At 35.9% G+C, this 23,997-nt stretch overlaps 2 protein-coding genes across 2 annotated transcripts; one reads left to right on the top strand and one right to left on the bottom strand.

The window, feature by feature from the left end:
• The first annotated feature begins 10 nt into the window (after window positions 1-10).
• On the top strand, window positions 11-2,896 carry LOC123684184 (juvenile hormone acid O-methyltransferase-like). Its single transcript, XM_045623352.1, has 3 exons — window positions 11-462; window positions 1,953-2,230; window positions 2,590-2,896. Exons 1-3 carry the CDS (start codon window positions 98-100, stop codon window positions 2,772-2,774), a joined length of 828 nt encoding a protein of 275 aa, XP_045479308.1. The 5' UTR covers window positions 11-97; the 3' UTR covers window positions 2,775-2,896.
• On the bottom strand, window positions 2,870-23,907 carry LOC123684183 (echinoderm microtubule-associated protein-like 2). The gene is made up of 15 exons (XM_045623351.1): window positions 23,651-23,907; window positions 17,634-17,747; window positions 15,353-15,613; window positions 14,780-15,077; window positions 13,004-13,072; window positions 12,614-12,919; window positions 11,243-11,315; window positions 10,962-11,168; window positions 9,361-9,574; window positions 8,349-8,530; window positions 7,747-8,004; window positions 6,231-6,485; window positions 6,083-6,170; window positions 4,645-4,868; window positions 2,870-3,128 (listed from the first exon to the last, which is right to left on the bottom strand). The coding sequence occupies exons 2-15, from the start codon at window positions 17,686-17,688 to the stop codon at window positions 3,003-3,005; spliced, it is 2,616 nt and encodes an 871-aa protein (XP_045479307.1). The 5' UTR covers window positions 17,689-17,747; window positions 23,651-23,907; the 3' UTR covers window positions 2,870-3,002.
• Window positions 23,908-23,997: the final 90 nt, after the last annotated feature.

Below are 23,997 nucleotides of genomic sequence, written 5' to 3'. Positions count from 1 at the left end.
TGAACCATAACGTGATAATATTGTCACACATTATTAAATAGATGATAAACATTCTTTCACTACCAGTAGTTGAGATAATTCGCTTGAATCTAAAATAATGTTCAAGGCAGTGAAACATTTTAACCATGTTACTTTCCAATTTCCAATAGTGAAAAAAATGTATGCGAATCATCTGAGGAGAATAAAGTGGCCAAATCATCCCCTAAGGATTATGGATATAGGATGTGGTACTGGTAGAGTCCTTCTTGAGATACTGGAACCACAACTTCCCAGACATTATTCTGAAATAGTGGGTGTTGATTTCAACCAAAATATGATCGACGTTTGCAATAAACTAGAAAGAGATTCTCGTATAACTTTCGAAGTTATGGATATTGAAACGAAAGCCATCCCGAAAAAATTTTCGAATAGTTTCGATTTAGTTACTTCCTGTTTTGCTCTCCATTACGTCAGAGATTTGAGGTACGATTATGTTTTTATTATTTTTTTGATTAATGTACAGCAAATTTCGCCTTTGAAATTTTATCTGACCCTTATTGAATGGTGGTCAGTTCTCAGATTCTATCATTGTTATTATTATTTCAAAATTTCTCCAATAACTTTTTTTTTACAATTAAGGAACGTGGAGAGGCATAAGTTCAAGCCATTTTTGTGCATTTTGAAATATACATGGTGTCTCGTATTCCATGCTCACTGAAAGCATCTCAAGAACTATGACTTATGAGAGTAATTCATAGATTAAGATTCATAAATAGATCATATATAGGGTGTTTTTTTTAGAGGTATATAACTTTAAGTTGGCATTACTGTTCAAGATGGCCACCGATTCAACAGCTGTCAAGTGATTTATTCTCAGTTTGGTTTGGCAATTCATCATGAATAGACTCATGCCTAAACAACGCTTGCAAATGGTGCAATTTCATTTCGAAAATAATGTGCCGTTGTTCCCGATTTTCATAAGCGAATTTTGTTTAACGATGAAGCGCACTTCTGGTTGAATGGCTACGTCAACAAACAAAACTGCCGCATTTGGAGTGAAGTTAATCCTTAAGTGTATGTCGAAACACCGTTACATCCAGAAAAACTGACTGTTTGGTGCGCTTTATGGGCTGGTGGAATCATTGGTCCGTACTTCTTCAAAAACGATGATGGCCAGAACGTTACAGTCAATGGTGATTGGTATAGAGCCATGATTACTAACTTTTTCATTCCTGAATTGAACAACTATGATGTTCAGGAGCTGTGGTTCCAACAAGACGGCGCAACATGTCACACAGCTCGTGCCACAATCGATTTATTGATAGGCACGTTTGGTGACCGCCTAATTTCACGTTTTGGACCTGTGAATGGGCCTCCAAGATCTTGTGATTTAACACTGCTAGACTACTTTCTGTGGGGGTGTGTAAAGTCATTGGTCTATGCGGATAAGCCACAAACCCTTGGCCATTTGTAAGACAACATTCGCCGTGTTATTGCCGATGTACGGCCACAAATGTTGGAAAAAGTCATCGAAAATTGGAAGTCAAGATTGGACTACATCCGAGCCAGCCGTGGCGGTCATATGCCAGAAATCATATTTAAAATGTAATGCCACAAGATTATCTTGCGGATAAATAAAATTCATGTCAATCGAATAATCCCTCGTTGTTTTATTGCAATTTAAAGTTCTATAGCTCTAAAAAAACACCCATTATGAGAGTAAACTGAAGAGTTCAGAAAGTAGACCATATACCTAGTTATCTTGATTCATTTTCGAGTAACAGGGTGTTTATAAAAATTATTGTTTCAAATATTCCGCTATAACGTCTATTTGAGATGTTTCAAAATTTAGATCATGTCCAAACAAAAAAATCAAAATAACAAACTGGTATGACCTAAACGAAGTCATTACATCTGTATCAACTGAAATATCATCAATGTTACTCTTTATAAATCATAAAGTATATTTGCAGACGTGCCCTTGTTAACTGCAACAACCTACTGAAAGTAAAAAGTGAATTGGTTCTCATATTTTCATATGTCGGTAATCCATTATATGAGGTTTACAAGACAATGTCTAGTATTGAAGAATGGAATCCTTACACCAAAGGATTTCAGAATTATGTTCCTCTATTCAGTCCAACCAATCCATTGCAAGAATTGAAACTGATATTCAATGAATGTGGTCTCGATGTTTTGGAAAGTGAATTGAATCATGATCCTTATGAATCAGTGAGTGAAAATTTTTTGGGTGAGTAGTTCTATTAAGTATTTTGAGGAAAGATAATTGATTCAACTGTAGAGGGTAGGCGAAATTCGTTATTTTTCTCTGTTGAGCTGTAGAAGCTAACAGAAAACTTTTGGCATTTTCTGACTAATATTATTTTTTCTGACTAATAAAAATCCAAAAATAAAAAGTAACAATATCACGTGATTCGTATTACAACTTTTGACAAGAATAACTGATAAACAATAAAATACAACACAATATAAAGAACAAACAGTAATATAATCGCTATTAAACAGGATAGCATGCATACTGACAAATTTTGTTGATTTTGGCCTCTCTATATTGTTATATTTGTTTTCGAATTTCTTTTTTTTTTTCAGCTCTATTCGCTTCAGTGGATTTTATATATCCAACAATACCAACTAACAAGAAACAAGAATATGAGAAGGATTTCACTAAAATATTCGCTAACATAGCTGGACTTAGTTTCGAAGAAAAAGATTTGAAGAAAAAAGCACATATGTATTTTCCTGCTATAACAGTTCGTGGAAGAAAACTAAGATGAAATTCAATGTTATTTCATAACTAATGTGTGAATTTTTATTTAATTTTTAATATTGGTGAGGAATTATTGAATGTAGGTAATCAAAATGCTGTACATACTTAAAAATAAACTTTATTCAATTATTTAGAAACATTTTCAATGAGAGAATATAAAACACATTCGAAGCAGCATAACAATCTTTGAAGAACGTGATAACAACGGCACAAATACAAGAAAAACAAGACAAATTTAAGAGACGGTCCATTGGAAAACTGCTGTATCTCTTCCTCCAATGGATACTATTCTGTTATCCTCATGTAGAAATCTCACCCCTGCTATGTGGCTGCTATGGCCACCGTAGGTATGACATAAAGACTGAAAAAAATGGTCTCAGTAGAAAATTCTTAGAGTGGCATAATGAAACGATATATATTTTCACAACTAAGGGAAGATGAAGAGTATATACTAATTGACAGAGAAGCAACATCCAGAAGGAGCTGTTTAAATTTTAATATTTTTTGGTAAAACATAGATAGTATAGCAAGAAGTGAATAATTGAAATTTGGAGGAAAAAACGAAGGGTTTACATTTTTTTTTAATAATTTTGTTAATAACGTGTTTGTCCACCGCGATTATCTATACACTCCCCAACACGTCTCGGCATTGATGCAATAAGATGGTCTATTTCTTCTTGAGGGATACTATCCCAAGCTACCTGTACTTCATGTCGCAGAGCCGCCAAAGTCTGCAGGAGCTGGGGTGAATTTCCAAGCCTTCTACCCAACATGTCCCAAACATGCTGTATGGGCGAAAGATCGGGGGATCTGGGCGGCCATGGCAAAAGATTCACATGGGTCGCTTCGAAAAAGTTTAAACTAACTCTGGCAACATGAGGTCGGGCTTTATCTTGCTGAAAAGTTGGATTCTCGAGCCGGTTGAGGTAAGGGAGAACATATGGCTCCACTATTGCTTGAAGGTAACACAGCGCTGTCATTTTACCTCGAAGAAAGACTTAAGGTGATCCACGTGCATGTGCAATAGCACCCTATACCATAACGCCTACTGTCCGGTGTACATGACGCTCAACATCAAACTGAGGTTCACGTCTTTCTCCCCGACGTCGTCTTACCCTTCTTCGGCCATCATGTGCACCCAAGGAGAATCGAGATTTACCAGAAAAGACGACCTGATGCCATTCCACATTCCAATGTTGACGTTCTCTGCACCATTGCCGGCGATGCTCAACCGTCAGAGGTAACACAAGAAGGGGGCGATAATGCTGCAGTCTAAAAGACCTTATCCGGCGGTAAAACGTTCGAATAGTTACAGGATGGCCTTGTTCTCCTCACCATTCATCAGCCAAAGATCGAGTTGTCGCAAATCAGTTTCTAATAGCCATAAGTCTTAGACGTCGATCTTGAACTTCATTTGTGCCCCTTCGACGTCCGGTGCCTACTCTTCTTCGATTTTGGGCATTATCCAATGACGCTCAACAACATCTCATAACAGTAGTTGGGTTTTTGTTCGCACGTTTAGCGATTTCTCGAAATGACAGCCCCACCTACCGTAGAGCAATAATTCGATCTCTCTCAAATTCACTTAGCTGGCGATAAATTCCGCGTACACGTGCGCTAGGCATTTTAGCAACAACTGAACATCGACTTTGGATCTCCTTGAACAACTGGTTTGTTGTTAAATTTAAAAAACGACTACAATGTTTGAGTAAAAAAAATTGTTCACATACTTGCTATAGTATCTATGTTTTTAAAAAAAAAAAATAAAATTTAAACAGCTCCTTTGGGTGTTGCAGTTTCTTTGTCAGTTAGTATATTCCAATCAGAAAAATTCTATTTTCTATATGAAGATTTATAGGATCAACCTTTTGCCTTACCTTAGGTTGATTGGCAGGGTAGTTATACAGCTTGACCTTGCCACAATCATCTCCTGTTACCAACAATTCTTGGTCGTGGCTATGATCGCAACAATTGGTAGTTCCATCTGCATTTTCGGGCCATACTCCTACTGTATTGAACGTGACTGTACAATTGTTCGTGGCCCATTTAGTGTCACGGAAATCTGACACTTGAGTTATCTGTCGACATGTACTTGTATTCCCTGAAAAATACCATAAATTTTCAGAGAATGAAGAAAATAAAGTTGAAACTATTTCTTAAAGTGAGAGGTATTCGAATACTCGATTATTATAATCGATTGAAATTGACGATCCCCAATTTGCCGAATTTTGAAACTCTTATTGGAAAACCCTTTATAACTGTAAGCAAATTGTGAGCACTATATTGGCGTCAGATATTTTCGAACGTTTCATTAATTAGGCTTTTGCGTCCTTGGTGAACAAATAAATGTTAGATGGGTACACACTCTGTCCGTAAAGTATGGAACAAATTCATTTTTAGCTAAACAGACCATTTTAAGAAATAATCCTGAAACACGTCGATTTTTGATTTAATTTACCATATTTCAAAATAATAATCTAATATACAGGGTGAATTACTTTCGAGTAATGACGTCACCGTCATTTTTCTTTAAATAGAACACCCCCATTTTGTCTCAATTTGCCGATTACTCTAGCTGAGCTGATTCCAAAAATGTATCACATGTTGACTCCAATTGGTACAGGGTGGACAAAAATACAATAGTTTTGTGTGTGCTCATAAAGTAACGCGTAACATTCTTTATTAGTTAAATTAACGATATTATCAAAAATACTTATTGTCTATCGGCAATTGGTTTTAATGTAACACCCTGTAGTTTGTTACATTTTTAGATTAATAAAAATGAGCTGTTTCCAAACATGTTTGGTACTTGTGGTCTAACAGACAGAATATGAAAGAAATTATTTCTTATTTTATATATTTTTATTGATCTGAAATTGTAACAAACTACAGGGTGTTACATTCAAACCAATCGCCGCTAGACAATAAGTATTTTTGATAATATTGTTAATTTAACTAATAAAGAATGTTATGCGTTACTTTATGAGCACACACAAAACTATTGTATTTTTGTCCACCCTGTACCAATTGGAATCAACATGTGATACATTTTTGGAATCAGCTCAGCTAGAGTAATGGGAAAACTGAGACAAAATGGGGGGTGTTCCATTTGAAAAAAGTGACGGTGACGTCATTACTCGAGAGTAATTTACCCTGTATATTAGATTATTATTTTAAAATACGGTAAATTCAAATAAAAAATCGACGTGTTTCAAGATTATTTCATAAACAACTTTACGGACACAGTGTATATGAGATTTTCAATAAAAAAGTTTGCAAAAATAAGTAGACCATAACCTGACTTTTAACACTTACAATGGAGTACTTCATAATCCACCGAGTTGCTTCTGAGGGTTGCATTATCACTTCCCCAGTCCAGAAAACAAACAGGACTTGCGTGACCCTACAAAAAAAAAGTTTCGAATTTCGACTCATTTTGTGAATTTTTTCAAAAAATACTCACCGTACATCTTCCAATTCTGCTGTATTTCAACCCTCCATCGGTTACTTGATATATGTAAATATTATTATCGTGGGAACCCAGAGCGAAAAGTTTTCCATTTGGTGAAAATTGGATCACAGTGATAATTTCATTGCCATCGTTGCTTCTCCACAGCATCTCTCTCGTCTGCGAATGGAAAACCATCCATCGACCAGAAGAGCAACCAGCAAATATATAAATGCCATTTGGTGAAAAGCATAGGGAATGTACTTGTTCCTGAAAAAAAAATTTCGATTCAATAAATTGCAGGTAGTACCTTATCTATGCAGCAGAACTGCAGAAAACTCCTATGAATGCTTGACGCATCATTTAAGTGACGAAAATCTCGCATATGGGAGAAATTTCTTAGAGGTGTAGTCGCAGAATTACAATTTTTGAGTAAAATTCACATAAGGGGAGAAAGACGTGAAGGTCAGTTTGATGTTGAGCGTCATGTACACCGGGACAGTAGGCGTTATAAAGGGTGTTTTTTTTAGAGCTATAGAACTTTAAATAGCAATAAAACAACGATGGATTATTCGATTGACATGAATTTTATTTATCCGCAAGATAATCTTGTGGCATTACATTTTAAATATGATTTCTGGCATATGACCGCCACGGCTGGCTCGGATGTAGTCCAATCTGGACGTCCAATTTTCGATGACTTTTTCCAACATTTGTGGCCGTATATCGGCAATAACACGGCGAATGTTGTCTTCCAAATGGTCAAGAATTTGTGGCTTATCCGCATAGACCAATGACTTTACATAGCCCCACAGAAAGTAGTCTAGCGGTGTTAAATCACAAGACCTTGGAGGCCAACTCACAGGTCCAAAACGTGAAATTAGGCGGTCACCAAACATGTCTTTCGATAAATCGATTGTGGCACGAGCTGTGTAACATGTTGCGCCGTCTTGTTGGAACCACAGTTCCTGGACATCAGGTTGTTCAATTCAGGAATGAAAAAGTTAGTAATCATGGCTCTATACCGATCACCATTGACTGTAACGTTCTGGCCATCATCGTTTTTGAAGAAGTAGGGACTAATGATTCCACCAGCCCATAAAGCGCACCAAACAGTCAGTTGTTCTGGATGTAACGGTGTTTCGACATACACTTGAGGATTAGCTCCACTCCAAATGCGGCAGTTTTGTTTGTTGACGTAGCCATTCAACCAGAAGTGTGCTTCATCGCTAAACAAAATAAAATGGACGTAGTGCGCGATACGTATTCCGCACAGAACCATTATTTTCGAAATAAAATTGCGTTGTTCAGGCATGAGTCTATTCATGATGAATTGTCAAACTAAACTGAGAATAAATCACTTAACATCTGTTAAATCGGTCGTCATCTTGAACAGTAATGCCAACTTAAAGTTATATACCTCGAAAAAAACATACGTTATCTATGTTTTAAAAAAAAAAATTAAACAGCTCCTTCTGGGTGCTGCAGTTTTCTTGTCAGTTAGTATATTTTAAAAAAATAAGTTACTTACTCCAATATCCTTACTCCATAAAATACTATGCGACATGGAATCCCACAGCTGAAGTACTTTATCATGGCCAGCAGTTACAAAATGTGGTAAGCTAGGATGTGAGGCTAGTCCCTTCAGTTCATCGGTGTGTCCCAAAATTATGGGTTGGAAACCTGTTTCACACGTACCATACAGTATGCAGTTTTTGGTTGTACCAATAAGTAGCTTAGAACTCCATCCTTCAGATATTACTCTTATACCGCCAAAGTGAAACTCGATCTGAAACATTGGAATTATTTGTTACAACAGGTTCTCCAATAAAAGTTATAGGATTTAAAATGGTTATAATGGCAACGCTGTTTATTACTTCCTGGCATTTCTTATGTCATTTGTGTCCATTATATTATTCCATTTGAACATGGAAAGGTACACACTTTAACAATGTTTAGAAATTGTAAATTTGTTGTTACATATTCGATTAATCGGATCTCGAGTGAGAATTCGAAGTTCTCGAGAACTTTGTTCTCGAATCTCGCGAGTATTCGATTCTGTCCATGACTCCTCAACAAGAATCTACTGATTTTATTGGATTTATTCCTTCATATTTGAATTTTGAAACTCACCTGATTGTCGTATCCTAATTTCTGCAATCTTGAATCGAATTTTACTATTCTTCCATCTTTACCCCCTCCAGTAATGATACATCCGTCTTTAGAAACGCATATTGAGAAGATGGCACCATCATGAACATTTTTGGAAAGTTTTAAGATAGTATTTGTACCTCGGCCCCATATAGCCAAGTTACCTAAAAATCAAGTTATTGTTTTTATTTTTTATTTAAAAAGTAAATAGAATCGAGTTATTTGTTACAAAGGAAAATTTAAGTCAAAAATCGGTTGTGAATTCGAATTGGTGTTTCTTAATAGTTTGCAAACTGAATTCATCAATTAAGAAGCCTATGAATCTTTTTAAAAAATAAAAATTCTCAAGAAAAAAGCATTAATACGATAATATAAAATTAATATATAATTTATATAACTTCAATTTCTATATTCTGAGATATTAGATGGAAATTGACTTTTTGAACTTTTTTTATAATTAGCCAACATGTAACGGTTGTGAACATTTATTATTATATTTTAATGAGGTAAAAGTAACTACTTTTCAATCCCCAGAATCTGTTGCCAAATTCAGAAACTAGAATTGTTATCTGTGGGTCTTTCCATTGAAAGGTTAATGATTTTTAGAGAGAGAAAATTTATTATAGAAATTATAAAAGCAAGTGGAACAATAATTAATTCAGAATGAAGTGGAACTGTTTTTAGATATTCGTTAATTAAACGTTATGATTATCATTAATAAATTTAGTAGTATTAAATAAACTTCTCTTTTACTTATTTGCAACCAAACGATACCTTCTTAGTGTTTCTATGTATTTTTTTTCTGAAAAATGTCTCATTCGAACTCTTTGTCTTTGTCAATTCCATTGACATGTATAGGAAAACTTATCGCTTTTCTGAATAAGAACATATTTGGTGCCAGAAAACTTGTTTCTCTTGGTGTCAACTAGACTGTCCACTGAATAAAATCAACGTATTTTAAATTTACATGGAACTTATTTTAGTATGGACTTACCATTTGAATCTCCACTTATAGTTTCACCAGTCTGCAAGAAAGCTACACTAGTGACATACTTTGGCTTATCTCTGGATTCAAACAAACCCAGTCTCTTATGTAAAACATCATTTACATCCAGCGACCAGAAGGCAATATGAGATTTTCCAGCAGTCACTATCACATCACGCTCTAACGGGTGGAAATCGACAGAAATTATAGTATCAACAGAACACTGAAAAAAAAAGAAGAATTGAAAAGTTTCATGAGATAGCGGTGAACTTGATGATATCTGAAGGCAGTTTATTCACTATTTTGCGTAAATATTTGTCCATGAGAAATCTTTATTCAGAATGGGTGCCTCGCTTGCTCTCCTCTGATCAAAAGCAACAACGCAATGTCTTTTTCGAATGCTGTTTGGAGCTGTTTGAGCAGAATGATTATGATTTTTGGCCTCGATATGTATATAATGGATGGAACATGGATTCACCACTTCACTACTGAGTCAAAGAGAGCGTCAGCCAAATGAAAAAAAAGCAGAAAGCCTTCCAAAGTGACCAAAATCTCAAACAACAGCTGACAAAGGTTATGGCATTGAAAGAACTGCGCTTCTAACTGCAGTTATTCTCCAGATCTGGCTCAAATGACTTCTGGCTTGCTCCAAAGAAAGGTATTTGGCTCTAATGAAGGAGTGATTGTCGAGATTGAAGTCCATTTCGAAAGCAAAGATGAATCTTTCTACAGAAAAGGTATTAAATAATAATCAGAGTAGCGTTAGAGTGCACCTTTCGAAGATAATAATGTAGAATTTTCAAGGAAAACTATATTTTTATTGGTAATCTCCAGGGACTCATCGATTGAATTGTTATTGTGGTTGTCTCTTCGCCTATCATCTGCTCCTCAGATTGAGCTCCACACTACGTATCTTGAGGATTTTGCATAAATATTGGTCCATGATAAAGTTTTCGAATGCTGTTCGGAGCTGTTTGAGCAGAATAAATATGATTTTTGGTGTCGATATGTGATAGTGGATGAAACATAAAACAACCACTTCTCTCTTGAGTCAAAGGGAGCATCAGCTGAATGAAAAGCAGTCAACGAAAGCCTTCCAAAGTGACCAAAATCTCAAACAACAGCTGGCAAAGGTTATGGAGTCCTCTTTTAGGACGTAAGTATATGATATCTTTTTCATTAACTATCTCAAAAAAGGCAAAATCATTAACAGTGAATTATTGATTGCAGTGCAGAAAAAACATCCAAAAGAAGAAATTCTCTTGCACCAAGATAATGGTCCTTGATAAAAATTGATGAATATCATGGCCAAATTAAATGAACTGCGCCTCTAACTGCTTTACCACCCAGCTTATGCTCCAAATCTGGTCTAAACGATTACTGGCTTGCTCCAAGGAAAGGAATGTGGCTCTAATGAAGAAGTGATTGCCAAGATTGAAGCCTATTTCGGCAGCAAAGACTTATATTTATGCAGAAAAGGTTAGAGGACCGTTAGAGTACATTTATCTCTCTTGAAGGTGGCAATATAGACGAATTTTCAAGGAAAACTTTGTTTTTACTGGTTATCCCTGGGACTTACTTATCTCCCAATGAGAGAATCTTGAACTCACCTTAGTTTCCGTTATTCTGTATCCATTATCTCCTTTCTGCCAATCCCATACCGAGATGATATGGTCTGAAACATCATCAACTGCCACCAAATAAGAACCGCCATCGGCTTTACTGAACGAGAGGCAGCACACAGACACCTCAAAATAATTTATTCCTATGACGAATTGGGTATGTAAGGATATGGAATTCCAAATTCTTACATGAGGCTGAAAAAGGAAGATGAAAATGTCAATTTTGATATTGTATCTCTTCATGATTCTTCTGCAGATATTATACTCACACTAGAATCTCTTCTTTCATGGCTGCCACACTGTCCTGTTGCTACTAACATTTTATTTGGATGAATTGCTAAGCTGGAAGGAAATTGATTGATTAGATCAGCTAGTGAGCTAGTGAACTTAATAACTATGAATCGATTGGAGGTCTATTCAACTTCACTTGAGTCAAAATAAGATAATTGTGAAGCGAAAAATTAGCTTTTGAGTACTAGTTCCTTCATAAGCCAATTTCACCCTTGGTTCGTAACTGGATATGTAAAGGGTGCTTTTTTTAGAGCTATAGAACTTTTAACTGCAATAAAACAACGATGGATTATTCGATTGACATTAATTTTATTTATCCGCAAGATAATCTTGTGGCATTACATTTTAAATATGATTTCTGGCATATGACTCGCTCGGATGTAGTCCAATCTGGACGTCCACTTTTCGATGACTTTTTCCAACATTTGTGGCCGTATATCGGCAATAACACGGCGAATGTTGTCTTCCAAATGGTCAAGAGTTTGTGGCTTATCCGCATAGACCAATGACTTTTCATAGCCCCACAGAAAGTAGTCTAGCGGTGTTAAATCACAAGATCTTGGAGGCCAATTCACAGGTCCAAAACGTGAAATCAGGCGGTCACCAAACGTGTCTTTCAATAAATCGATTGTGGCACGAGCTGTGTGACATGTTGCGCTGTCTTGTTGAAACCGCCGCTCCTGAACATCATGGTTGTTCAATTCAGGAATGAAAAAGTTGATAATCATGGCTCTACACCGATCACCATTGACTGTAACGTTCTGGCCATCATCGTTTTTGAAGAAATACGGATCAATGATTCCACCAGCCCATAAAGCGCACCAAACAGTCAGTTTTTCTGGATGTAGCGGTGTTTCGACATACACTTGAGGATTAGCTTCATCCCAAATGCGGCAGTTTTGTTTGTTGACGTAGCCATTCAACCAGAAGTGCGCTTCATCGCTAAACAAAATAAAATTGACGTAGTGCGCGATACGTATTCCGCACAGAACCATTATTTTCGAAATAAATTGCACTATTTGCAAGCGTTGTTCAGGCGTGAGTCTATTCATGATGAATTGCCAAACCAAACTGAGAATAAGTCACTTGACAGCTGTTAAATCGGTCGTCATCTTGAACAGTAATGCCAACTTAAAGTTATATACCTCGAAAAAAAACACCCGTTATATGAGGTCTCTAGCTTTGCGATTGGCTCATTCTTTTGATATGCTTTGAATTTTATGTTTCTGATTAAGCTATCAGCGCGAAATTTTGCCCAAATTTATTCCAAATAATAGACGCCCAGTAAAATCTGCATACAAAAATGTAATTTCCCGAAAATAAATTTAAATTCCAAGTTTGAATCTTACCTTTTGATCTCATCCGTGTGGCCAACATAGTGTCTCTGACATTGTTCTTCAACATTATATAATACAACAACACACGCAACAAAATAAATAATTTCCCCAGTGGGTAGAGAATATAAATTCGATCTGCAGTCTTTTCCTCTATAGCCATAAACCCAATCTAACTTGAGTCTCTGTTGTGGAGCTGTGTTAACTTTCGTAAGCTTGAAGTTGTCCGATAGATCTGAGGGTGGATACAGATTGATCTGCCTGCTTTTCAGGTACATCGTTAAACAGTTGAACTCATCATTGTACGTGACTTCTCTGGGCCTGTAATAAAAAAATTCGTAAAAGTGAATATCAGTTTTGAAATTGATTTTGTCGAAAAATACTGTTAAGGTTTTTTGGACCTACCCATGCTTCATTGGACTCGGATACTGGTTACTCTTTGTATACAGATTCAATAAAGATTTATTAGAAAACCTAAAAATAAAAACAAACAAAAATGAAATAAAAAGTAAAGGATAAGTGGACTTAAATTAATGTAGCTGGGTTCATAGCAATAGGATTCAAATTTCATCACGAATTTAAGTACGAGACTTGAATTGAATTGAATCACAGGAACAATTTCCTTGTATTAAACACTTAGGGATCATATCCGGTGAATGAATACAATGGCAATGTCTATCAGAGAGTGTCGTACCCGAATAACATTTTGGATGTACTTTTATATTCCTTTGCGTGACTGAAAACACGATATCATGAGAATTAGAAATTCGGAGATTTTTAGCCTTAATTTAGTTTGACGATTCGGTCTTAGTTAGGACCATTCAACTTGTTTCTTAAGTACCAACTTTATTCGTACTAATTCTTGAGAGCTAGCGAATTCACTTAATTGGTAGCAATTTCTGTTTTGGTGCGCTCTAGTCCAAAAAAGTAGTCTCTATCCCTTGTTTCGATCAATGGCACACGCCCTGGCTGACCAACACTTCCGGTCTTATGAAGAATTAAAAAAATTAATCGATTCGTGGATCGCTTCAAAATATGAACAGTTTTTTCAACGCGTGATTCGTACTTTGCCCTAAAGAGAAAGTGGCCAGCGATGAACAATACTTTGAATCATGAATATAAAGGTGTTTTTTTTAGAGCTATAGAACTTTAAATTGCAATAAAACAACGATGGATTATTCGATTGACATTAATTTTATTTATCCGCAAGATAATCTTGTGGCATTACGTTTTAAATATGATTTCTGGCATATGACCGCCACGGCTGGCTCGGATGTAGTTCAATTTGGACGTCCAATTTTCGATGACTTTTTCCAACATTTGTGGCCGTATATCGGCAATAACAAGGCGAATGTTGTCTTACAAATGGTCAAGGGTTTGTGGCTTATCCGCATAGACCAATGACTTTACATAGCCCCACAGAAAGTAGTCTAGCGGTGTTAAATCACAAGATCTTGGAGACCAATTCACAGGTCCAAAACGTGAAATTAGGCGGTCACCAAACGTGTCTTTCAATAAATCGATTGTGACACGAGCTGTGTGACATGTTGCGCCGTCTTGTTGGAACCACAGCTCCTGGATAGCATGGTTGTTCAATTCAGAAATGAAAAAGTTAGTAATCATGGCTTTATACCGATCACCATTGACTGTAACGTTCTGGCCATCATCGTTTTTGAAGAAGTACGGACCAATGATTCCACCAGCCCATAAGGCGCACCAAACAGTCAGTTTTTCTAAATGTAACGGTGTTTCGACATACACTTGAGGATTAGCTTCACTCCAAATGCGGCAGTTTTGTTTGTTGACGTAACCATTCAACCAGAAGTGCGCTTCATCGCTAAACAAAATGAAATGGACGCATTGCGCGATACGTATTCCGCACAGAACCATTATTTTCGAAATAAAATTGCACTATTTGCGAGCGTTGTTCAGGCGTGAGTCTATTCATGATAAATTGCCAAACCAAACTGAGAATAAATCACTTGACAGCTGTTAAATCGGTCGCCATCGGTAGCAACAGTAATGCCAAATTAAAGTTATATACCTCGAAAAAAACACCCTATATAATATCCTGAAATTTCCACAGTTAACATATTGTTTTCTGCAGAAGCCAAAAGGCAAGACATTCTCTCGAAAACTTCTATAGCTACATGCATGAATCTTTCACTCCCAAAGCCTTACTTTGATTGCAATCCTGCTGGTGAAGCAGTCGAATTCTGATTGAAATCTCCTGTCGAACTCCATCTTTTATGCAGCTGACTACCGTTCAAGGTGGTCTTGCCTGCTGTATTAGGTCGAGTAATTAAAGATACTTTTTTGGACTGTATAGGTATTGATGGAGACGGTGAAGGTATAGGTGAGACGCTACTGGAACTCTGACTATCACTATGTAGGCTTCCTGTGGACTGATAATGGACTGCTCTTCTTGGAAGACATGAGTTGTAAACCCTACGAGGAGAATCTGCAGATGGTAGTCTAGCTGAAATGCAGACATAGTAATAGTTTCGGAAAAAATAAGAACTACACACGAAAAAAATTGACAATATTAGAGCTACTTTCAAACTTCACTGAAAGAAAAATACATGATTAAGATTGATCTTTAGTTGGAGTAACAACTATTGAAAAAAATTAAGAAAGCTCTTTCATTCACCCTTGGAGATTATCTATTTACAGTTATGTGGTCCCCAAAGATGCAACTGGCGTATGAATGCACAACGGCATTATTTCAAATAATTCAAAAACTACTGTCCTTACATCTGTTATTATCCAAACCATGAGGTGATGAAAAATCTGTATTTCGAAGCCTGAAGCTATCCTTCGATATAATGGTAGGAAGCACATTGGAGGTTGAATTCTGATTAGGTGATTTAGTTCCTTCAATCAGTGCCAATCTCTTTAGGGCCTCCGCCAATGTGGATTTAAGGTACAGCAACTCCTCTCCTTGTTCCAGAACTTTCTTTTCCAATTCTGCTACTCTCCCTACGATCCCGAGACTTTCAGCTTCCAGTAAATCATCTTAAACATATATAAAATCATTGAAATGGAAACAACAGAATGAAAATTTGATTTCGCTACGAATGAAATAACAAAATTTGAGATATCTAAGAATGAAGAACACAATTTCTATGAAAATGTTAGCATTATTTAATATTAACTTTATTTTGAGACACCATGTACAAAATAATAATTTCAAGCTCTGAGCAAAATATATGTGTTGATATTTTCATCACAACATAGAATACTCAATCGAAATAAATGAGGAAAGCACTGAGCAAAAGTAATTTTGATTACTCTATTACAGCCATAGAAAATTCAAGCTAAGTTTGGCAATATATGCATGAAGAAATGCTCTTTACACCAATTCACTTTCTTCTCAGTTTTTTTCATTGAACAGATTATTAACCATCGAAGAACATTGTATCTTAATGCATTAATAAACAGCAAGTACAGTGGATGGTAGATGCAAAATCATAATTTCTTCCACCGGAAGAATGTAATTCAAATGGATGTAGACGGTTAACTCTTTCGTGAGAAAGTCCTGATTATTCTTTGTATACAATGTCAGCCGAGAGAATATTGTTCTGAAGAAAGGAAAAGAACAGAGAGTCGAGGATCTATTGTCGGAATTCTTGAATATTAAAATGCACGCCATGAAACTAGATCCTATTCCGATTGCGAAACATGGCAAAAGTCTACTAGACTGGACTGGAGTTTCTTTTAGAGGTAGATGACATGATTGCTTCGAAGAATATCTGTTGGGTAACTTCGACAATAACTTCATTTATATTTTTACGATGACGTAGGGACTTTTTGAAATGGATGATGGCTATTTCAAACATAAAATATGGCTCTTGGAGTTATGAAAATCTTCAACGAATCCGCAATTCTTCAAGAGATATTCAGGTAATAATTGATTATCATTTATTTCATATACAGGGTGTTTCTGAATTGGAGTTAAAACTATAAAATGAGAGTCCTATATAAACGCTTCATTTTCGACATACATGGTGTTTCTTGTAAAGGGTGTTTTTTTTAGAGCTATAGAACTTTAAATTGCAATAAAACAACGATGGATTATTCGATTAACATGCATTATATTTATCCGCAAGATAATCTTGTGGCATTACATTTTAAATATGATTTCTGGCATATGACCGCCACGGCTGGCTCGGATGTTGTCCAATCTGGACGTCCAATTTTCTATGACTTTTTTCAACATTTGTGGCCGTATATCGGCAATAACACGGCGACTGTTGTCTTCCAAATGGTCAAGGGTTTGTGGCTCATCCGCATAGACCAATGACTTTACATAGCCCCACAGAAAGTAGCCTAGCGGTGTTAAATCACAAGACCTTGGAGGCCAATTCACAGGCCCAAAACGTGAAATTAGGCGGTCACCAAACGTGTCTTTCAATAAATCGATTGTGACACGAGCTGTGTGACATGTTGCGCCGTCTTGTTGAAACCACAGCTCCTGGGCATCATGGTTGTTCAATTCAGGAATGAAAAAGTTAGTAATCATGGCTCTATACCGATCACCATTGACTGTAACGTTCTGGCCATCATCGTTTTTGAAGAAGTACGGACCAATGATTCCACCAGCCCATAAAGCGCACCAAACAGTCAGTTTTTCTAGATGTAACGGTGTTTCGACATACACTTGAGGATTAGCTTCACTCCAAATGCGGCAGTTTTGTTTGTTGACGTAGCCATTCAACCAGAAGTGCGCTTCATCGCTAAACAAAATAAAATGGACGTAGTGCGCGATACGTATTCCGCACAGAACCATTATTTTCGAAATTAAATTGCACTATTTGCAAGCGTTGTTCAGGTGTGAGTCTATTCATGATGAATTGCCAAACCAAACTGAGAATAAATCACTTGACAGCTGTCAAATCGGTCGCCATCTTGAAGAGTAATGCCAACTGAAAGTTATATACCTCGAAAAAAACACCCGTTAGTACTACTTTTTTTGTGATGATTATACCAGTTTATTGGATCATTATTGATCTCCGCTACAGATTGGATAACTTACGGTTTTCCACTGAAGAATCCATTTCTGTGGAATCGCCCAAACCATTGAGAAGCATCTTGGTCAAATCAATAACAGATTATTGAACTATTTTCACCCATCATGAATCACTACGATCTGAAATAGGAAGGTACAACATGTATTAAGATATTACTCACAAAATTTCGAATTGAATTGAACAAAAATATCGTGTACAATGTCAAGGATTACTTATAACATTCGACGTATCAACAAGAAAGGTCATATCTTAATTTAAGGGTCAATACAACTGCGGTTTTTGAAGACTGAATTGAAAATAATAGTGGATCATAATCCAATTTTCATAAGGTCGAATGATGAAGGTTGAAATTTAATATGTCTCTCTCGAGTTATTGATTCTAATGAAATCTAAGTATGTTAGATTGTAAGAGAAAGGAGAATTTATTATTATTTAGCCATCTGGATTGCTTTGAAATAATCAGAGTAATAGATACAGAGATAAAGCTTAGATGTAGTATATTTATTTTAGCAATAACATGACGTCACAGATGGCCAATCCTTGATGTCCTAGATCCTAAAGTTCGTGTTTTCAACCCCTTGCTATGTTGTCGGATGTAGGTACTTATTCTGATTATGCGTAGATATTTATATCATTCATAATAAGAGTTGGTTTTGGATAATTTCGATTGAATTTTCATCTGCTACATCTGCTTATCAACATTTATACACTGCGCAAAAAAATTAACGCACATTACGGAAATCTCAAATTTATTCTACAACTGAAGGTGTTCTCAATGATAATTATTTTTATCAGAATTATGCATGCATATGTTATCCACTTTCAACGTTTTTCTTCAATACAGATGTTTTTTCCCAGCAGGAATAAAAAAAGATGAGATTATCAGATTTTGAATGTATTGGCTCCATTCTGAAATCAGTTGTTCTCGATCAATTCTAGTGATCAATAGTTTTTCTTTCGTTTGATTTTCTAACTCGAACGCTATGCAACGCGAAACACGCAATTTGACCCAAGAGAAATGTGCCCAAGCGGTAGTTTTGCGAGAAGAAGGGTGGACATACACAAGAATTGCAGAAAGGTTTGGTGTTTCCCATACAAGTGTGTCCAGAATGTTGCAGCGATTCAGGGAGACAAGTATGAATGTCCGAAGACCAGGAAAGGGTAGACCATGGGTAACAACTGCCATTCAAGAACGTTACTTGAGAGTTTCTTCGTTGAGACAACGATTTTCAACCGTTCGCCTCCTTCAAAATCAGCTTGAGCAAACTCATGGGGCGCAAATTAGCACTCAGACAATAAGAAATCGCCTCAGAGAATATGATTTAAGACCTCGTGTCACGGCAAGAGGCCAAGCTCTTACCCAAGCCCATCGAAGGGCGCGTTTGGATTTTGCGATAGAGCATATCCATTGGGAAGAGGCTGATTGGGAAAGAGTTCTCTTCACAGATGAGTCTAGATTCTGCCTCTACCATTGTGATCGACGTTCCCTTGTATACAGACGTCCACATGAAAGATATGCTCAGTGCAATTTCCTGAATACTACTGGTTTCGGGGGAGGATCGATTATGGTATGGGGTGGAATATCTTTGACTGCTCGCACATACCTAGTGGTCGTTGATAATGGAGCTATGAATGCTGATAGGTATATAAGGAACATTCTTGAAGAGCATGTAGTGCCATTTGCCCCATACATTGGTGAAAATTTCATTTTTATGGACGATAATGCCAGACCCCATCGTGCACAAATCTCAATCCGATTGAGCAGGTTTGGGACAACCTCAATAGAAGGCTGAGAAGTTCAGAAAATCATCCAGCTACTCTAAATGATTTAGGAATCCAACTCAGGGAAATCTGGGAAGGATTAGATCAGAACATTTTAAGATCACTCATTTTGAGTATGAACCGTCGTTGCCGAGCTGTAATTAACGCCAGGGGTGGAAATACCAAGTATTAAATCACTTATCAGCATTCCAGTATTTCGAAAATTGTTTTTTTCTCTTCTTTCACATAAGATTCTGTGAAATCCTGAATTTTTCTTCCATTTAATGTGTTTTGTTTCGTTCAAAACCTTCCCGAGAGAACATAAAAATAAGTTATAAAGTCAATGTAGAGTTAACTTTCATTAGAATTGAGATTTTCAGAATGTGCGTTAATTTTTTTGCGCAGTGTATAATATGTAGTATATTGCAGTGTCTATACAATAAAATATCAAAATTTGTTTTGTAAGCAGCACAAGGACTTTTTGATAGTCTGGCAACGACGTTTTTTGCAATCGTTGCCATCATACTATTGTTGAAATAAATGAACTACTTATATAAATATTTGATGAAGGTTGCATGAAATTTCGAAATATCAATCACAACATTGTTCTTTCGAGTGTTTGCTGAATGAATAGATTCCTACACCTAATCATCAACTGTCTCTTACTTTATACATCTACAGGGTGGCCCAGATGAAACAATCCAGCCGTATATTAGATTCTAACTTTAAGTAGCAAATTTGTATTTTGTAATTAATACATAAGGACAAAAGGAGAGCAACAAGAAGCAACATTCATATCTCAAAGATCTGTGAATATAATAAAAATATCGAATTTACAAATAAAAAAATTCATCTGAAGAAAAAAAGGGTTTTTCCCCTTTTCTTGCGTTCTTATACTCTTCTTCACCTCTATATTTTAAACTGTTACTTCGACCACCTTTGGGATCTCAGGTTACTTTTTATTTTCTCATCTCACACATCGTTAATTTTGGTGCTTCATTTTCATATATGGTATGGGCAATTACCTACCAAATTAACTACTACAAAACGGTCTTTTCGGTGTGCAATCTTAGCGCATTGCCATAAGTTATTATTACAGATATATAGTAATGTCAGTACCTATGTGTTTCTGTTCAATTGCACAAGACCCATTCATAAAAACTGTATACTTTACCGAAATAACTTCAATATCGTTCTAGAGAAAGTATTAATTCTACCTTGATTCGACCACTAATTTCCTTCAGTGAATCATTTGAGACCATTCCTGGTTCCAAAATTCGAAAATTATATTAATTGTGAGCGATCTGTTTGGGGAACGACCGTTTAAAAAGGAGCTCTATTTGAATTCGTTGCGTAATTCAGGATAGCTCTATTTTGGGAAATTCTGCAACCTTAAAAAGTTTATTGTTATTTGAAGAGCATCATCAGGAAATGACACAGCAAGCTGTTGAATAATGATTTGCATATAAATGCTTGGATTATGAATATCAATCTTATCGAAAAATAGCAATTCGTATAGTTTGAAATCAAGATTACATAGGAAGTTCGTCATAGAGTAGGAAATACTTGAGATTTATATCTAGACAATACTATTTTCTCGTATTTCTGGTTATTTAGATAGAGATATTGTAGATTGGCTCAAATATTAATCATGAATTCCATTTTTGGTAAAGGAATGTTCGATTTTGATGGATGGGTTTTTTTAATCTGGATGACATATTTACGTTTTTGTTCATGGGAATTTTGTTAATTTATTAATTGTTATCAAAATTAATTAATTCTTGAATCTTTGATACGATTTTGGTCAAAAAACTTAAAATAACAGATATTAGAACAATAGGATGAGGCCTTCCCATGAACAGACGCAAAACCTTGAAACGATATCTCAATTGAATAATTATTAGTATTTGAAATGGAGATGAGTAGAATAAAATTTATCAACTTGTTTAGCATTTTGAGGGCGTACATTTGATAAATGTATGGGAATTCTAGATGATAAGGCTTCGAAATTGTAACTTATTTTGTATTACCTATCGTAACTAAATTTCAAATGTGAAAAAATTTCCTGGATTCTGTGATGATTGTAAATATGCGTGTATCATCTCAACTTTACAATCTCAATCTAGGAATTCCTGAGTAAATCGTATTCCCAGGCACACGGAGAATAGCGGTAAATGAATGTGTAAGCGCATACCTATTTTGATGTGTTTTCATTAAAGGTCTGCTCAAGAACGAAGATTCCATATAGCTATTGGAAGCCAAACGCGACATAATCAAAGAATGATATAAACTATTTGAAATGAGAATGAAGAAGATTTTTTATCACATATCGGATTAAAATTGTATCAGCAATTTGAGTTTTCGTTCTGAACAATTCGAAAAAAATATGTGAAGAAATTACTGGCTGAATAGTAGGAAAACAGAGCTCAAAAATCAGCTATAACTTTTTATTCGTTTTATAGCTATCGGTTACTGAATATATTTAATTTCAAAAACAACTACATATTGTATTTAGTAGGATTTTCAATGACAAATTTTATAATGTGTTATTTTTGTTCTCCTTCTCATCGTGTCTATTTAAATTTATTTGCTGAGGCTAAAAACCAAAATTATAATTGTTTTCACGGAAAGTAATGGAAAATTCCGTTTTTCTGTTAGAGAGTTATCGTGTTGGCGACCGGACTGGATGGATGGTAAGAATAAAATTCAATGACATATTCGTAGTAAAATTTAGAGTACTGACTAATTTTTTTGATTTATATTTTCATTATAAGTATTAGTGCAATAAACCTGAATTTTTGCGTCGATATGTGACAATGGATGAAATATGGCTCCATCATTTCACTCCCGAGTCCAATCGACAGTCAGCTTAGTGGACTGCACACGATGAACCGAATACAAAGCGAGGAAAAACACAACAGTCAGCTGGCAAAGTTATGGCCTCAGTATTCTGGGATGCGAGAGGTAAAATATTCATTGATTACCTCCAAAAGGGCCAGACCATCAACAGCGATTATTATATAGCGTTATTGGGTCGTTTAAAGAATGAAACCGTTAAAAAAACGGCGCCATTTGAAGAAAAAAGTTGCTGTTCCATCAAGACAATGCGCCGTGTCACAAATCAATTAAAACAATGGCAAAATTGCATGAATTGGGCTTCGAATTGCTTCTGCATCCACCGCATTCGCCAGATCTGGCCCCCAGCGACTTTTTCCTGTTCTCAGACCTCAAAAGAATGCACGCTGGAAAGAAATTTAGCGCCAATGAAGAAGTAATCGCCGAAACTGAGACCTATTTGTAAGCGAAAGACAAATCGTTCTACAAAAATGATATTGAAAAGTTGGAAGATTGCTATAATCGCTGTATCGTCCTCGAAGGCTACTATGTTGAATAAAAAAATCGAAATTCGCCAAAAAAAAATGAGTTTTACTATGGTAGACCGGGAACTTTTCAATTGGCCTGTTACCTATATCTCAAGGGTTGATTTCTTGCCTTTTTTAATGCATTGAATTTACGGAAGGTAAAATAAATTTTGACAAACCGGATGTCAGAAGCCAGGTGAAGGTTCAACACCTGTTTGAATGGATGTCTAGACATACCGGGAGATTATTTGTAAAGTACTTGAACTTCAGAAATCTATGAAAAGTAAATATAAGCAATAAAAACTGGAACTTTAGAATATCATGATTATCTGGAAAATCATCGGAAAAACAAAAGGTCCTTGTTGGATTTTATTCAATAAGAAAAAATACGGACCTACTGGACGAACAGAAATTTGTATGACTACGGATTCGTCAACAGTCTTATTACCTACTTCTGGTACTTTATAAACTGTTCCTGAGATTATTGGCATGCCATTCATGATCCAACATTGGAATTTTCGTAAAGTAGGGCAGTATAACGAGTTTGCAAAATAATTGATACATTGATAATACTTCATTTCAAAATATATAATCATTTGGAAGATAAACTTTCAAATCAAAACATATAGAACTGAGTTATTCAGGAATGAAGTTAGCCTTAAAATCAATCAAAACTTACATAAAAACTTTATAAATAAACTCGCAATTTCCTTTCGCTTCAACATAAAAGGAATGAAAGTTTATAAACGTGAAAGGCACTGTACAACATTCCTGTTAATTGTAGAAGAGTGCAAGTTTTCCTCGTTATTATCGATAAGTAATGTTATAAAAATAACCATGCACATTCAGGTGAAGAGAAGTAGGTATCATGATGGGATTTTACAACGATCAGCACTTACGTCAGTTGATATGAGGTAATTCTCAAAAACGGCGATCATTCAAAACAAGGAAGGACGTATACTCGGATCAATAAATCGCACAACACAAAACATTAGTTGGAACTGAATTTATTTGTCGGTCAGGACGGTTCAAACTTATTTATCGGAGATAATCGGGCACTTTTAACACTAGAATTGGCGGTATCCTGAGAGCAAAAGTAGCCGCACGCAGTATAAACATTCAGATTCTCATGGTCTTCGCGATATAGCCGAGCAAATAATAGTCAGGTGAATGTGAATGCCTCTTTCCCCACCATTTCCTTTGCACCTGAGTAGTCCACACCGATGATTCCCATAGTTGGGACATA

Source organism: Harmonia axyridis, chromosome 7, assembly GCF_914767665.1.
Source record: "Harmonia axyridis chromosome 7, icHarAxyr1.1, whole genome shotgun sequence".
NCBI lineage: Eukaryota > Metazoa > Arthropoda > Insecta > Coleoptera > Coccinellidae > Harmonia > Harmonia axyridis.
This window is presented reverse-complemented; position numbering and strand designations above follow the sequence as displayed.